The sequence below is a fragment of the Chaetura pelagica genome, unplaced genomic scaffold (genome assembly GCF_000747805.2).
Source record: "Chaetura pelagica isolate M959 unplaced genomic scaffold, ChaPel_1.0 scaffold806, whole genome shotgun sequence".
NCBI classification, from domain to species: domain Eukaryota; kingdom Metazoa; phylum Chordata; class Aves; order Apodiformes; family Apodidae; genus Chaetura; species Chaetura pelagica.
Window position 1 is genome coordinate 439,277 of NW_009953598.1, and position 18,096 is coordinate 457,372.

Sequence of the window (18,096 nt, forward strand, 5' to 3'; positions counted from 1 at the left end):
TATTCCAAAAGGAGAGGCACCAGAGAAAGTTGTTTTGACTTAATCCCGCAGAAGATCAGGAAAAAAAAAGTTGTGTAGCACTCATTTAACACGTTACAATGCAAATGTTGAATGCCAGGGGTTAAACAGCGTATCAAACAGTTTCAGGTTACGTATTCCCTTTTACACTAAATAAAAGCCATTAGAATATACACGAATAAAATGCTCAATTAGGGAGCTTTCTATGAAGCAAGAACACACAAATACAGCGGAAAGAATTGCACAAACCAGAAGTGTAATGAGTTATGTTTACAACCTTGGACTGACCAAACCTTAGGAAATAACATTGCCTATCACTTTGTATTATTCAAGATTGCTTGTTAACACCACTGGACAGGACAAACCTGACACCACTGGCATGTGCACAGGCCTCTCCTTTATAGAAAGCTCACTAATAATAGTGTCATCATAAGAATACACAGGAAGCGGAGACCACAAGGCCATGCAGCAATATGTACTTATACCCTACAGACCAAGTATTTTAAGAACTCCTAATGTGTAGAGTTACTGTGGGGCTGCTAAGGAGCTCCTTGCTTTGCAGGTTGGTCAAAATTTACAGACGGGTGTTTCTGGTTCTAGAAATCCCCGTGCTTAAGCAGGACGTTGATGAAATGGAGAACTGAGCTACCTGGGTGCTTTTGAAAGAAAGTGGAGGCAGTATGGAGGAATGAGGGGAGATTAAGGCAGATGTAGCACAGGACTGGAAGCGTTTGCCTTTTTTTGGTAATAGCTGCTTGTCCACAGATATGATGCAGATGGCTGTCTGAGGTTTGCTAATACCTGATATCCTGGATAACACAGTAGTCAACACAAATTGTTCTAGGCTACAGCACCTTCTCACGAAGCAGATGCATATCTGACATCAAGAACAGAAGTAGCCTGGAGGGAAGGAGGAGGGGGGAGAAAAAGGAGACGTTTAGTTTAAAAATGAATACACACAGGCTTTATTCCATCTCCAAACTTCACCCCAGGTCCACGGTACTGAAAGCAACAAGATGGACAACCCTGGCACATGGGAGGAATCACAGCAGCTTTGCCTATTCTGAGCCACACCAGGATTTTTTGGGATATGAACACACCAGAGTTGAGGCTGCTTTATAACCAGCAGTCTCCCCTCCCCCATTAAAACAAACAAACAAAAAAAAAGGAAATGTGCCACTTGATATGAAAATACAAAGGGGGAAAGCTTAGAGCAGTCAGAGGGCTGACAAAGCTTTTACTAGGTGGGGGATCAGACAGACAAGGCATGGGGAGAAAACACCTGAGGGACTTCAGTGTTAGGCCAAAAGTCTTCTCCTGGCTACTGCTGACTGAGTCCTCCTGACTTCACCAGCTGCTTCTGCAAGTGCTCAGCAGGCACCAGCTGCACAGCTCAGGAGCAAGGAGTCCCTCTCCTAGCCATATAGATCACTTACGTGATAATCTCAACAGCATTTGCTCCCAAAACTGTCCTGACAGGCACCCAGAAAGCACTGTGCTTGTGTCACCTCTGAAGGCAGGAGCACCACATTAATAGTCAACCTGAGAGGCAATGCCTGATGTGCTCAGAGCATGGTGGTCATGGAATGCCCACTGTGCAACACCCTTGTGTCCATAGTTCCTGCAGTTTTAGAAAAAACTACGCGCTTGGTAGTTAAAAACCCCCTCCATGCTGTCAGCACCTTCTTCCTCCCAGCCATGACACATCAGTTCCTACTGTGCAGAATGGGTTTCACCAAGAACCACAATCCACTAGAGCCAGAGTAAGATATACATGCTATGTCATGGCTGATGACAGTTCACTGCCTGGCTCCTGCCTGTGATGACAGCCTGGTGCAGGAAGGCTCTGTTCTCACCCCTTACTGTGCTGCAGGGCACAGTGAACTGCCTGATTCCAGCAATAGCTGCCTCTTCTCTTGGCTCTGCAACTCTTCCTACCAGTCTGTTGCTTTGGTCCCCCTTCCACCACTCAGCACTTGGTTGGCTCCAGCCTGGCCAATCTCCATCACTAATCTGGGGTTCATAACTGCTGCTCTACCAGCCACTGCAACAGACCTTGCTGTCATGCATCCACTGTCCCTCCTCCTCCTCCTCTGCTAATTTGTCTGGGATCCTCATTGCTCCAGTACCCATATTGTCCACATTAGCACACTCCAGTTCCTGCTGCAACCCAACACATTTTCTTCCTATCTGGAGCGAGACTCCCTTTTTTTGAACATAACTTTCAAGAGCAATGGTGCTTCTGAAGCCAGGAAGAATTTCAGAGGGCTCAGAGAAGACAAGCTCTGCACTGCCAACAGATACAACTCTACTGGCCACAGGAAAAGGCAGCGACATGAGCCGTGCCTTTCAAATGGGTGGCTATGAAATAGTACCACTGTTTCTTTGCTCCGTCTCTCAATTCTGGAAGAATGGGACAATTTCACTTACATCTTTCTGAGAAGGCAAGTTTTTTTAGTTTGGTTTTGTTCATCTGTCACACCTTTGGAGGTAGTCCCCAGATATATGCATCTTTAATTAACACACTATTAGGATTTGTGAAGCAACGAAGTTCTGCTCTCTGCATGTCTGTATGGTAACATACAACTGAGCCAACCATAATCAGGGCAATAAAAATATACAGTACACTGAGAAGTCTTCAGTCCATGTGAGTCCAAAATTCACCTTATGCTGTTTACTGTGCTTGCATTGATACAGCTTTTGTGCCAAGCTGCCTTATAAAATTAGGCCAAAGGGGCCTCTAGATCAGACATTTTTAACATGCAAACCTCTAGTGGGGTTTTCTTTGCGAAACTGTGTTAATATTGCATTTTTGTGACTAACTTTCATATTTAAACACTCTACAGTCTCTTCGTTAACTTTAAGCACACATTGTTTTTGGAGAAGCATTAACTCTGTGAAGCTCCATCAAGGAGAGGCTGTTTCTAGAATCTGTCTTCACAGAAACTGCTGTAAAAATCAAGGAAACTTTGCCTCTAAGTAATTCCAGAGTGAACAGCTTTACACATTTGCCTTGTTCATAGCTTTCTTCCCTTCCCCTGGGTGAAACCACTCCATTGTCAAAAATGAAAGAGTGAGCTTTGCCTCAGAAGACTGCACAGTCACACAAAGCCAAACCTACACCAGCTTGGAGAACTGAGTGCAGGGAAACCATCGAAGTGAGATAAAGATGTATAGGGTCTCGGCAGCAAGAGGCATTAAAATGTCCATGTGCTGATGAGATACAGATACTGTCAGAGGATTGCAAATTAATTGTTCTCTTTCCACTTTCATGTAAGTCTGGAATTCCCAGTTCCCAAAATCAGTACTGGAATCTGTATATCCAGAGGAAGTGAAATATGCTCAGACTGAAGATTGTCAAAAATGGCTTTTGCAAAAAGTATATACTTATGCACACACATACCTATCTGAACTGAGCTCAGATAGGGAACTTATGTGACTTTTAAATTGGATTTACCTCATCTTCCTCTTCGGACATTTTAGTGGAATTATCAGGGGATTTTACAGGCTTCTGGCTATTGGTTCCGTTTGTCTCCTCTTTGCCATGCTCTGCCTCCCACTCCTGTAGAACTTCATCTATGTTGAAACGACGTCGGTAATTTACAAAAAAGTTTTTCACTTGCACCACAGATTTGTTTCCAATCACGTCAGAGATAGCCTGAAAGTCTCGGCCATATTTCCTGATTGCTAAAAGCAACAAATAGAAAAAAAAAATATGTGTTATTTCCACAAAGACCACAAATCAGGCATAAGGATCCAAAGCTGAACTTCCATCAAGATTTCAAGCCTTTCTCAGATTAATCCAGGAGAAAAAAAAAAAAAAAGTAGTCTACATTGGGCAAGAGACAAAGTTAAGACCAGCCCAGCTTTGGAGAAGAGAAGAAAGCGAAGCTGTAGTAAAAATGGGCAGAGCCAAATCTAGAAGACCTGTGTAAATTTGCCTGTACTACTTGAGAAGATACACAGGCAAAGAGCATAGCAGTGACTCCAGTAGAGTTTTACTTTCTGAAGGCTTAGACAAGCAGAGATCGTTTGCAAACATTCCTAGGATGGAATTTATACTGCCCAAGGAGGGGAATGGGGGATATTGTTTCCTTGTTCAGTTCTGTTCTTTGGGCATTAGTACTCAGCAATGTCAAATCCTTCATTAGCCACTGAAGGGAAATAGCTCTGAAAGGCTGCAGTCTTGTTTATCACCACCTGAACTACAAAGAGACTTGTACTGCCATACCTTGCACAGCAAGAAGCTGCTCATCTGTGGTCCAACGTGCATTAAATTTCTGAACAACCTAGACACACAAAAAAATAATAGGTAACTTCATTTACATAAGCAACAACTTTCACTTTTATCTGAGCTCATAAAAAAACCTCAAAGAAACACAACAAGGAATTAACTGCTAGTCAAACCATATAATTCCTTTTAGTAGCATGAAGGACTGCATCTGGCATCCATTCAGTTCACTGTGACACACAGTGTCTGCAAGTCACGGTAATACAAAAAGCCATGGAATGGTCCAAGCAGATAACCAAGAGCCACGCTCTTCCAAAGCACCTACTTGTTTTTATCACAGACACCCTCTGTAATCGTGGTCAAATTATTTCCAGCATGAGGTGCCAGAGTTGGATTGGAAAAGGGAAAAAGCACCACGTGGCAAGAGAAAGATGTGCCATCAACATCCTCTCCTGCATTTCTCGGTATTTAGAGCAGAGGAACTAGCTCTCTCTCAAGGGCATATGGATACAGCACTGACAAAACATGGTACACCTCAGATACGTGTACTTCTGTTACAAACTACTTCCACATGTTAAACACTGCTCTTACTTCCTTCTCATCTCCCATTTCCATTACACAACAACAGTGAATATGGTAAAGGTCTTGATTCACACTGACAATTAACAGGACACTGGTCCAAGTTTACTGGCAAAACAAATAACCCTGGTATGTAAACACAGATTAGCATTTGTCTCCACAATAAACAAGGGTCAAAAAATTATCCTACCTCTGGAAGTCTGTATTGTTCTATACCACCTTCAAGTTTTTCTTTGAGCGCGCTGTTTGTCTGCTTGATATTCTGAATCTGAAAAGAAAGTTTCATCCCTTTAATAAGGACTAAAAAAAATAAATCTTTGGACAAGCTTTCTTCCAGCAGCCCCAGCAGGAACCCCACAACCTCAGCATTCCAGTTTTCCTCAAGACCACCATTTTCCAAATAGAAAGTTTGTTATATTGGAATAAAGGCATGCACGAGCAGCTGGCACATCAGGAGATCTCACTTCATTTATTCTATCATCTCTGCAAGTTATTTGGAGCAAGAACTGCCCCAACTTCCAGGTCTGTATAAAGCCCAATATAAGAAGAAAGGCCCTGTTCACAGCAAGCAATTAATCAAAGACTGCTAGAGAGCTCCATTTCTCCCAGAGAAGCAAGAAAAAGGCTTCAGGCCAAAATACCAATTCCATTAAGCTCAATAAAGAGCCAGATCTCTGCTTTAAAAACAGTGAAAATGTTCAGATCTAGGAAACAAAGTCATGTAGTAAAGCTGTCCTTACTCCCAGAACTCTGAAAAACATTTGTTTAAAAGGCAGGTCCATAAGGGAAACAAAAGGTACAGAGGAAAGTTTGTATGGTGCCTAAGAAAGAATAAAACAAACAATCTGCCTGTTCCAAAAGTAAAGCAGGAAAAGGCAAAGGGAACTGACTGCTCCAGATGGAAATCAGATACTGCTGAAACCAATGTCTTCTGAGGGAAGTTAATAGTTAAAACATAGGGAATTCTCAACTGCAAGAACCTAAGCAATAACAAACGTCAGGGCTATGGAGTTTTTCTTGCTTCACATTAGGTCTAAAGTAGGCTTGTCCAAAATAAAAGACATAAAACACAGGATCGCATTAGTTTCTAGCAGTTTGTCAATGAAGCCACAATGATGTGGCTTTGTAAAGCTACAAATTCCTATGAACTTCGCAAACTGTGACAGGCATTGCCATCAAAAATAGTAGATGAACTATCCCATCCATACCTGTCGTTTGATTGAGACTAATTCCATGTCCAGTTGTCTGAGCACAGTGGTAGCAGCTGTCGCATTGGCAGAAACAGCTTCCACATCTTCTTGGGAAAGGAACATTCCTTTGGGAGGTTTCCTCTTTGCCCTGTTCTTGGCCTGTGTACTGTGCTTTTCCTTCTTCACTTGAGGAACGGCTTCAGCGGGCGGCACCTGGCAAACAGTAGTCATTTTACAAAACTAGCTGATCTTCCAACTTAAACCCTTCTGTGATTCTATGACTTTTAGCCATCATCAAAGATTGGAAAATTAAACAGCTATCTTGCAGACAGGAAGACATCTTTTGCTTTAAGTGTTATGTCATACAAACACTGTCTTACACAAATCTGTCCTTCTTTTAGGCAGCTTTCAATGTTTCCAGAAACACTGGTTGTCTTCTCTGCCCACTCTCATTTTGGGACACAGATGCCAGTTAAATATTCTAGTTATTTTCAAACATTCTGAAACCTTGCTTCTTGCTTTCATCTCCAGGTCTGAACATACTAATCTTACTGAACACCATAGGAGAAAACAAAGTGGAGTTTGGAGCCAGGGAATAACACAACTAGAAGAGTTTACAGAGACTTGTTTTTCCATGTCAGACAGGAGAAGGAATAAAACAAATTGATTTAAAGGCTAGGGATATTTGAGCAAGACAACTACAAAGTAATTCTTAGATCATTACAGTTTCTTAGAAGCTAAGTTCTCTTGCATAGCACTGATATATCAGCTCTTTCATTACACTGATGCAGTTTTACCCACAAATAAGATTTACGTCTCTTATGGAAAATGAAATATTTCACACACTACTCATTATTTTAATGCCTCCTGTCTAAAGCAAAGAATTATGCACACACCTCTAACAGGTAGATTAGCTAGGACACTATACTACGGATCCTCCAAGAGCACATCTGATTCTCAAATTCCAAAGCCATTTCTTCCAGAATCATTTTCAACAAGAAACTCATACCCAGGAGTCATTACTCAGTGGCTGGAGCCTGGCCAAGAACGCAGAACAGAAGGGTTGTGAGGAAAGAAAAAGCAGAGGGGGGAAGCTGCACATCTGGAAACCTCTACGTGACCAGTGCCAGCTTTAAACACATTGGCTTCACTTAGTACTATTGTTTCTCTCCTAATTTGTAGCTACATGTAATTGCCACACAGTTTGTGGCGTTTGTTCATTAGTGAGCATGAAAAGGCAGTCAAACCCACAGGGAACTGAGCACAAAGCCCCACATAAGCATAAGGCTCTGCCTCCTGAGGACTGGAGGATCCCAGCACTGTTGCCAGCAGATAAGACCTTGCAGCCTCTTCAAGGGCTGAATGGCTAGAGTCACATAGGAGCAGTGAAGTGGACAACTGCCTTTTCTGAGCCTTTTTCTTCCCTTCTTTAGTGCAAAGGACTGCATGAGCGATGATGCCTAAGGCAAGCCCAGGTGCAAGATAACTATTGCTGCTGCAGGAGGGATATCCCATTTCTTTTGGCAGAAGGGAGTGATAAGCAGAAAAAACAAGACTGGTTTAGCTATGAACAAGTGAGGTAAGCTCTACACTCTGCTTCGCAAGTGAGCACTTTGATAACTGAGCTGGTTTATGGGTTGTGTTTTTTTTTAATTATTCAACATGGATATACATTTCAGACTTAAATCATATTTTATCTACATCCAGAATTTCACAGGATTGTGCAGTAATGCCTCACAAAAGGTTCAGGCTGCAGGTTGACCAACACAATGCCTGCAGTGCCTCAACATTAAGAAAAAATGAAAATAGTTTCAATTTATTATTTTACACAGTTCAAAGACTGTGAAGTTCTCTTCCATTGGGGACAAGCAGCAAGATCTCCAGCAGAATAGTTTTTGACAGCTCCAAACGCCTCTAGGCCTTGTTGATATTGTGCAGATTCTGAATATCTGAATGTCTAACCTATCTTGGAAACTCTTGGTTTTCTGGCCACATTTCTTCCTAGAATTAAATCAATTCATGAAAACTAGAGAGAACTAAAATGCAATAATTTAGCAGTGATTCTCTGTTTAGATATTGCCACTGCTATCCAGAGCACCTCAGTCTTGCAAACCCCTCAACACAAACAAGGCTCCCTACCTCAGACTTCACTGTGTAAAAATAAAAATACCAGGCTATCTCATGTAAAAGGCAAGGATGAAATGGGAGGCATTTCCAGGAACAGGGTAGATGTGGAGAAAGCAGCTCTAGTTCATTACCTCAGTGGAGGCACTATCTGAGGAAACCTGAACAGTTGCATTCACACTGAAAGAACAACAACAAAAACACACAAAAAAAAGGAAGATTCCCCCTCCAATGATTTCCCAAAAGAGGAAACAGATGAGAGATTTCAGATACTCTGAGAAATCCCTGTATTACTTGGCAAGTCATACAGTAACTGACATGCCCCAGAGCCGAAAAAAACCCCATATCTGTGTGGTTGGGACAGGGAGGTTTTTTACCGTAAGTCCTGGGCTGGTGGTACGTCACCAGCCCATCAAATCTGACCACATCATTAAAAGAAACATAACAATCAAGAAAGAACTTATCCCCCTCCAGGACACCTGCTCTCTCTCTCAAGGCATTTTCCATCAGCCCCAGGCTCAGGTACTGCAAAATCAAATCAAATTAACTCCAAATTAACTCCAAATAGGTTACGCAGGTTGTCAGCTCCATTTTACCCACCAGTACAATTCCTGTCCAGAACAGGTCCCACAGGGCTGCCTGCCACTGCACACACAGACTGCACAGGCTCTTTCCATGAATTCTGGCCATCTCTTCCAGATGGGTTAGTGTGCCATGACCTGTATAAGTGTGTCAGGGATGGCAGGAAGTCTCCTCCCATACAAGACTTTCTACAAACATGTCTTGATGGTAGCTATCATCCATCTGCTCCGATTTGGCCTTACTACAGAGGCAGCCAAGTTGGCCAAGAACTACGTTTCCCTCTTCTGCAGCAAGTATGGGAGGAATCAATAATAAAAGGGATTGAAGGGATGCAAGCTTTCAAAGACCTCATGGAGAAATTGAAGCTTGAAATTTGATTAAAATAATGGGTAGCAAGATGATAAATAATAATAAGTACTTATGAGATGATAGTAATTATTTACAAGACACACTGGAGAGCTGCAGCACACAGCTGCAACTTAGTCAAGTGACCCCTTCCAGTTTGGAGGTTGCTTCTACTCCATCTCCATGCAGTGAGATGGGTTTCAATCATCACTGAAGGTGATTCAAGCCAACATAACCAAAGAGAGAATCAAACAGGCTAAAAACTCAGTACATTATCATGGGATGGTAAAGTCTTGAATTCTCCCCACTCCATCCATAACAACTTAATTGTCTATCATTGTCTTGATCTAAGAATAATTCTGAAGACAATTCTTTTTTGGTATGACAACTATACAAAGCACAAATAGAGAAAATTAGATACTGTCAGCTTCTGTGTGAAGGAGCTAGTAAGTAAACACTTTCATTTGTACAGTAGTAAGAAAATAATTGTACCTCCTTTTTGCTCTCCTTGTTTTGTTCAACTTCAATATCAATAGGGTTATTTCCATTTGCTTCCTCCATTTCATCCTCACTGGAAGACAAAAGCAAACAGTTCTGTATTAGTGAGGCTCTCTTTTTTTGTACATAGCATGCCACAAGAAATGTATGGATGCAAAAGCAAGACCAATAGCTTTCCTTAGTTTTATTCCCAGGGTATTATTTTTTAGGGAGGTCAGGCAGTATGGTTTTTTTGTTTTGGCTTGCTTTTTTTGTTTAAGTTAGGAAAGTCTTAATTGTAAAGATACTAAGGACAACGTTTTGTAAAGGAAGACTTCTCAGTAGTGTATTTAGGCAAAATAAGTGTGCTCAGATGAAGGCAAAGTACACGAAATTGATTACATGAGTTATGTTGATTATACAGCTTCTCTTTAAAAAAATATGGGATACTGAGAATTTCAACTTTAGGCAAACCAAGACAGAAACAGAGACTTGGAACTACAGCAAGCAGCTAACACATGAATTTCCTACAACTCCTTAACAGTTAGAAAAATAGACATGCATAAGATGAACTTCCTCAAGAATAAGCATAAAAACTCGTGGGTGTTTTATTTTTTTCAGTGACAGCCTCATATTTCATTTTTCCCCTCAAAAAGAAAGAGTTTACCACTTACAGAATAATAATAGGCATGAAATTGGGGCCCTATGTTAAGTGACCTTGACACACATGGTGAGTTTGGCTTCATTGGAATTTTAATCAGACATTAAACCAAATATATTTTCACCATTTAGAATTTTTGTACTGTACACCACTAAAGTTAACTGCACCATTTGGGACAATGCCCGGAAAGGGAAGAAATAAGCTGACCCAATCAAAGCTTTGCCTTTAAAAAAAACAAAACCAACTACAAAACAACAAACTATTTTGTCATGTCAAACTTTACGGCCTGGGATGAGGAACTTCATCTGGTGCAGGTACATGGCAAGGCCAGCACACTACAGGGCTGTGCAGAGAAAGCCCAGCAGAAGCTGCGCTGAGGTGCCAGTGAGCACAGCTGGGGTACTGGCTCACAGTTGTCTCCCTGCTGCAGACACAGCCTAAGGAGGAACGTGCTGCTGGGTGTCTTGACCTTGCATCCATCTTCACAACAGCAGGCACTTGTACAAGCTATTTCTGCTATCCCAACCTGCATAGCTCACCAGCTCATTCACAGATACTTAGTTTGTGTAATCCCAATTCCAGGGAATACTCTCACAAGCAGCTCCCCTCAGAGCTGCACACACAAAGCCCCTTGTATACAGCTGAGAACAGCTACTAAAAATCTGGTCTCAAATGCACTGTGAGCTATTTCAGTGACAATCTGAGGGGTTGGGGAATTTCCCTACCTAGCCACAGAAAAGATACAGCAGTATTAGAGTGAGATGCCTCAGACTGCCTCTTCTCTTAACCCCATCTCCAGAAGAACTTCCTTGTGTTCTCACTGAGGTTCAGATTTCAGCCCTTCTGCAAAGGCCAAATCCCCAAGAACTTTGCTTGTGCTCATCATTTGCTATTCTATTCCAGCAAGTCCCGTAGACATGAGCTAGACTGAAACCCACCCACGCATTTATGCAGTTTTAGACAATGATCACTATTAACTAAAGACCATTTCTGAAGTTTTGCCAACATCCAATGGCAAAGTACAACCTCAAAATTCAGGCACCCCAAACTCACTCAGCTTTGCTTCCACACCTTGCATGGCTGCACTGACAAACTGTTCAGGGCTGTAGGGGTTTGACTATTTTACATAATGGAGGAGAAGAAGAGAAATCAAACATCAAGCTGATGGCCTGGTGCTTAGTTTGCTACAGAAGTAAACCAAATTACACATTTATAGTCCAGCTGCTTTCCTCAAAGGTTACAAAATTACAGCACATGGCAGCCCCATACAGTTCTTTCCCAATCACCAGATGGTCTGATGTGTTCCTTTTCCCAGCAAAAAGACATAGGTATGAGAGAAGTGAATTTCTGAATTCCAGTAATTTCATTTATGAGCACAGAACAAAAAAAGAGAGGTAGTATTAAAAGATCCTATACTATATGAGATTAACACATACTCCTTGTAAGTGTTTTTTTTTCCCACCTTATAAATGAGTAGGAAAATTTAAAAAACACAGGCAAGATAAGGAGAGAAAAAAAAAAAAAAATCAAGACAGCCTTTGCTTGCAGAGAAGGGAAAAGAACAGGATGGAAAAAGAGTCCTAGGGCAGAGAAAGTCAACGAAATACTGGACAAGTTTGCTTGTAGTATTCTCCCTGGCCCTGCCTATTAAGCAAGTATTGTTGACCAAATGGAGAGATGGGAGAGGTTGAGTGAGTCACTACTGCAGTACAGTTCAACCCTGCAAACACATTTCTCCCCCTTTCCCAAACAGGGCTCAGCTATATGCATTGAAGCCAGCAAACAGCTCCCTGGGAAGTGCTACAGCAACTCCTTTGAGGGAAAAACTTTTGCAGAATTTTGCTCAATTACACTAGGAGTCTTACAAAGCCAGACAAACCTCAAGTTTGGCCTGCAAAGACATTAAGTGCACTTTAAAACAGGTTGAGAAGGCACTTGTGTCAAGCAGATGGAGTTGTTACTGTTCAGAGGGGCTTTTTTTCCTCACACACACCTAAGACCACGGCATTTCTGAGGGTCTGTCAGCTCCAGAACTAGGCAAAGTCACAAAGTGGCAGTTCTAACTGCGCAGACACTTCTAGCAATACACACAGGGCCACTAGCTGACCTACCTTCAAGGGCTTGCATGGGTATCCAGGAGGGTGAGCTTGCAGACAAAGCTACACAAGAAGGAATCAAGCTTGTCTGCTGAAGCTCAGTGGCTAGTAACCTCTTAAACACCACCACCCTCAGTCAAATCCTAATGCATCCAGCACTCCTTGGGACACCTCTGCCAGAGAACTCATCCTAAGTTCCCCTGTACTACCCTCCTTCCCAGTCACTGAAAAACACAGCCTGAACTTCATCTTTCTCAGGGAATAGAGCATTGCCTGCCAGCCTTATACCAGTAACAGTTTTCTAAGTAAAAGGCAGGGGAAGGGTCTGGTCTGCACACAGGCCAACAGGTGCTGCACTGGAGCCTGTTCCCCATCAGGTCCTCTCTCACTCACATGGAGGACATAAAGGCAGATTTCAAGCTCTTTCATTACTTCCCTTTACTGCCCTGCTTATCAGCTTTTCTGGCTTTGCTGACAACAGTGCCAATCAGCTTGTGAACAGTTTTAATTTCATTTTCTCCACCTGCAAGCAGTATCAGAGAAAGAGCTTTTGAGAGTGATGGGACAGTGACCACTACACTAGAGGACAATCAGGAACTGCAGTGTTGAAAAAGGGAGTGCATTAACTGAAGACAAATTCCTTTTGGTTTTAAGCAAAGCAAAACATGCACAGCAGAGAAGAGGGGTGGGGAAAGAAGGTGTGGTACCAGGAAACACTCTGGGGAAAATCCTATATCTAGTTTCTTACAGTCTAGCAGGAATTTCTGAGACAGTCTAAAGAAATCAGTGTGTGTCAATACACAGCCTTTCTGATTGCAAACCTACCTTTCCTCACGTTCCCTTTTCTGTTTACGAGCATGACGGTCCATCACACTAGTTTTAGTCCTTGTCTTCTTCCAAGAGTAGTAAAATTTCACCAGGCTGGCTATTGATTTGTCAGGAAGCTGCAAATAAAACATGTATCCTTTTATATGTTTATATGTAAAGTACTCCCAGGAGTTCACATAAAATCAGTCTGGTTTTGCCAAGAAACATCGAATCTCGCTACACTGGATTCTCTCAAAGGCTCAAGCAAGGCAGTTCTGCAGCCTTTCCAAAAATTACCTGTGGGGGAGTGTTTTTAGATTAGTGCTTACTATTTAGGACAATAAAATTTCTAAAGAGCATCTCAACAAGCCTCCACTGACCATCCGGGTAGCTTGTTTCCTTCAGAAAGAAATAAAATAGCAAAAGCAAATCCAAAATGGGGCCTTGAAATGGAGATAACAGTTTTAAAAGCCAACACAGGCATGGGTAAGCAAACACAAGAACTGCTGAATTGTGGGCTACATCCCAAGCATATATTTGATGTTTAGTTAAAAAGGCTTATACACACCATTCCCATGATGAAGTCTATTCAAAGGTCTTAACAGAAGATGTTTTCAAAAGGTGAAATGTTACCATATGGTGAACTGAGGATATAAGAAAACAGAAGTCTTGGATCTAATTTTTTTTTTGTTCTCTTACACTAAAGTAATTGCCCTGTAGCTATGAAAGTCTGCATCCAAAAAAATCACAGAACTATAATTTAGACACATCCTCTACTTCTGAGGTACTCTGCAAGGATGTTCTTACACAGGACTTCTACAGGGTAAAAGTTCAACCCTTCTCACTGAATAAAACATGCTTCAGATAAGTGGGGAGGAAAACAAAACTAAGCAAGAGCCAGATCTCTCTTATTCATATGCCACAACTTAAGTCTACACTTGAGATAAACCCGGTTCTCAGACTGAAGGTTGACTTTAGGTCCTCATAATGGATGGTACCAGAACTACCACCCTGGCCCACAGCTGCATGCAGGCATAACTCCTCTGGGCTGGCAAAGCACAGGGGCTATGCCCACCTGGTGTTGCCAAAAGCCACGCAGTGGGCTGGTACGTTGGAATGAAGAGTTCCACAGAACAAACTCAGGGATGAGGCTGTCCATGACAAACATTCACTCAGCTACAAACACATGCCAAGAATGCCAAAATATCAGAAACAGCTCTGGTAAATAATGGAACTCACTTTTCATTCTCTGGCTTTGATGATTTTTCCCCTCAGTTCCAAGCTGCACCAGTGCTAATGGGGCAGCATTTATAAACTAACAACTAGCGTGCTCCAGAGCCACTGATCCCTCCTGCTAAACACAAAGCTTCAGGCCGTTTAATTCCTTTCATGCAGGATGGCTTTTCTGGGAGCAACAGTAAAAAAATACCATTACCTAGAGAATAGTGCATGAGCTTGGCATCTCTGTATTGGAATGCACTTCATTCAGGGACACAGTCATACTTCTGCACACAAAGTGAATTGAGAGATTCTTGCTTGGGCATCTACCCAATCAACAGGATGGACTTTAAGTTCTTTTTTTTTCCCCCCCAGACATTTCCCTCCCCTTCTTTTTTCCTCTATGTGAGAACAGAAGAATAACGAAGAAAACAGCTTTACCCTTCACGAGTCCAAAACTCTCTAGACTATGTCAGCTGTTCATAGTATGTGCAAGCCCTGACATCTGACCCAAGGGACTGGGAGACCCTAGGACTCCACATTTGGAAACTAAGCCAGTGAAGGAACATTCAAGCAGGACAGGAGGGGAATGAGCCTCTTCCTGCCAGCTTTTGAAAAGGACTTGGCAGTTTTCCTTCATACTTGGGAGGCAAGTCACCTTTCACTTCTCAGCAGCATCAGCAGCACAGACTTTCACATGTACTTTAAAGAGGCTGAGCAGACTGCAACAGCTTAGGCTCACTTCAAAGGGTCACAACCAACAAAACCAGGTCCTGATGGAACACTCAAGAGGCATTTTACTAAAGGAGAGCAAAGAAATCTCACCACGGTGATGAACCACTAAGAAACTCTCAAGACATAATTAAATAAATTATACATCCCATCCTCTCCTTCCTTTGAAATAAAACTGCACACATCCCAACAGTTCCCGTTCAGGCAGAAACTTACCCTTGAAGTTTTTAATCACAGTTTAAAAAATATCAATACCTCAATACCTACCAAAAGCAAAGGACTGAATGCTTGAAATGATGTATAAACCTCCACCACAGCATTCACTGACAGTCCCAAATCACATTAAGCACAGACTTCACTCAAATAACATGAATTCCTAAAAAGCAGGTTGTAAGAAAGGAACTCAGCTTTGTGCAGAGGTGATCTTTATTCTGTAGGTGGGTAGGCACATTTGTATAGACCATGCCTGAATTCCAGCTGAGACATAAATACTACCATAGCACACAGGGGGCTGAAAACTGTGATTGCCAACAAAAAAACTGCAGTCCCAGTTTATCCTGAACCAGTAAAGCACTCCAGGAAAATACTTCTACAAAAACTCTGGAAACAATGCAGTTTGTGTCTGTTCATGGTAATGTTTTTCCTCTAACATACTCTTTGGCCTGCTCTCTCCCAAGAGCACTGGACAGGAGTCCAGCACAATCAGCACTGAAGACGACAATCCAACACCTGGTTCTGCTTTTCCTTTCCTGTGACACCACTTACCATCTGCTGGATCCTGTGAAAGGTTTTCCCATGGAAACTGAAGGCCTGTTCAAACAAGACCTTGTCTTCCACTGTCCACTCATCTGGGAATGGAGTAAAATTTGGCAGATCTGCCAAAGACTTTTCAATGTTGTGCTTGTGCCAGAACAGCATCCCAAGGGCCTAGAAATAAAAAGGACACCAAGGGGACAATTGTAATCACAAGAAACATTATTATATACATGCAAAGGGAGAGCTACAGCATTGTTCTTGGCCAACAAGTTAAACATAATTTCAATTCCCAGCTACAGTACACACTTTCCTGTGTGCAAGAAATTTGGAATCTGATCCCCACCCCACTAGGTTGTAATGACAAATCACAAAGCTAGTAATGTAGCAGGAGAGTAGTAACAGAAAGTGGGAGAAGAAAATTTAAGAAATTACTCCAACTTTACTGATCACGTTATGCATAGGAAAGCTAAACAAAGACTTCAGAAGATTACCTAAAAAACATGCCAGACCAAAGGAAGCTTCTTGCCAGTGCTAAACTCCCTTACTTTCTTGTGCAATTAGGAGGATAGTTTAGTTGACTGGTTTTTATGGTTCTTTTGGGTGCTTCTTCTGAGGACAGGGAAAAAGGGGAGAGGATGAGGGAAGAATTGGAAGAAGGAAAGGCACAGAGCATGAACAACCTTGGCTTGCTGCTAAGATGTCCTTAGCCCCAAAGGAGGATCAAATCTCCCTCATTTTGGAGCTGCTCATTTTTTCCCTTGAGAGACATCTCATTTCACTGTGCAGTCTCAGCTTCTCAGTTCCAAAGACAAAGATCATGTGCTGCACCTCACCACCTTCACCACCATCCTCCTGACATCTCCAAGATGCTCACTCACAGCCACCCCTCTCCCAGGGGTGTGCAGCCCCTGTGTGTATATGACACATCACTACATCTGGCATGCCAGTGACTGCTACAAGTCATTCTGGGAAGGCCGACTCTACAGCACTGGAAACCAGCCTTTCGCAATGGCTGTAAAGTAAAAACAATCCCTAACATGCTGAGTAAAACATCTGAGTAACCTGCTTGTCATATGCAAACTCAGCTCAGGTTTCACAGCCACAGTTACCCTCATCTAGCAGTTTCACCCAGACTGCTCAGAGCTACAAAATCCCTCCACATTCAGGGTTTCCCCATTATGCTTTGCTATGCAAAAAACTAGTTCCTTTATGGGATGTTGCTCCCCTGAGATTCTGCAGAGAGTATGCAGATGAATATTAGTGCTATCCAAGATCGTGTCCTGACCCTACTGGCTTCTCGGTGCCACACAGGCACCCTCTCCTCCCTTTTGCCACCACACAGAACGAGTAATCTTGGTTGCAGCACAGTGACTCAAGATGTCAAAGGAGCCACACAGCCATCCACTCTGGCAAACATGGAACCTAACAAACTATTCTGAAGTCACAAAGGACCAAGTTTTCTCTCCCCTGCCATCCCTTTCAGCTTCAGATATGAGCTATACCCAAATATCCCCGTGAGAAAGCAAGGAAAAAACAATGAGGGAGATGGTTCGGAAGGGCAGGATAGTGTTAAATAGCATTAAGGTGCTATCAAGGGCTGAGGGGACAGCTGCTTATACAAAGCAAAAGGTAAACCAAATAATTTTCTTTACAGGCTTATTTAACAGCAGAAGGGTATTCCTCCTCCACCCCATGCTTTCCTAGGACAGCTCTGCACTCATATATAGGTGAGTGCACAGCTACTCCAGCCTCCTTTGTTTTGGGGCATCTGACACAGGCTAGTAGGAGAGTACAGCTCACAGCCCCACAAGCACGTGACTGCTACATCTCAGCACAACCATGTACCACAGTTTGACTACACCAGCTGAAATGGGCTTGCCCTGCCAGAGCTCACTCGCCTGCTGGAGCCTGCCCTTTGTCTGACCTCAAGCTGGCAAGGCTGCAGGGACTCCCAGCAGCACAGCCCTGATCCTCCAGCCATCATCTGACAGCAGAGGAGCCAACAATGGGGCACCTGGCCACAGGCAAAGGGAGAAAAAAGACAAATCTGGGAGCTGCACGTAACACAAATGCAGCCAGCTGGATAGGAAAGCTGCTGGGCAGAGAAGGGCTGGTGCTTGCCCCAGCTGCCCTGTCTAACAGCTCACCACTCCCTTCAACAAACCGGCAAGTCTTAGGGTGCAAAGGTGGCTTTTGGGAAGGGGGCACAGAGGGAAGAACAGAAATCTCTGTGTGATGACTGTCAGCCAAGCCACCTGCACAGAGGTCCAAAGAGACAGG

General features: G+C 42.8%; 1 protein-coding gene across 1 annotated transcript in view; it reads right to left on the reverse strand.

Moving 5' to 3' along the window:
* Positions 1-357: 357 nt before the first annotated feature.
* The window catches only part of RCOR1 (REST corepressor 1), a 139,608-nt gene continuing 121,869 nt past the window's right edge, over positions 358-18,096 (reverse strand). Inside the window, exons 4-11 of the mRNA XM_009999808.1 lie at positions 15,826-15,987; positions 13,129-13,247; positions 9,562-9,640; positions 6,037-6,231; positions 5,019-5,096; positions 4,250-4,307; positions 3,476-3,705; positions 358-918 (exon numbers count right to left, since the gene is read on the reverse strand). Coding sequence (XP_009998110.1) covers positions 877-918; positions 3,476-3,705; positions 4,250-4,307; positions 5,019-5,096; positions 6,037-6,231; positions 9,562-9,640; positions 13,129-13,247; positions 15,826-15,987 — 963 coding nt within the window. The 3' untranslated portion in view covers positions 358-876. The remainder of the gene's footprint in view (positions 919-3,475; positions 3,706-4,249; positions 4,308-5,018; positions 5,097-6,036; positions 6,232-9,561; positions 9,641-13,128; positions 13,248-15,825; positions 15,988-18,096) is intronic.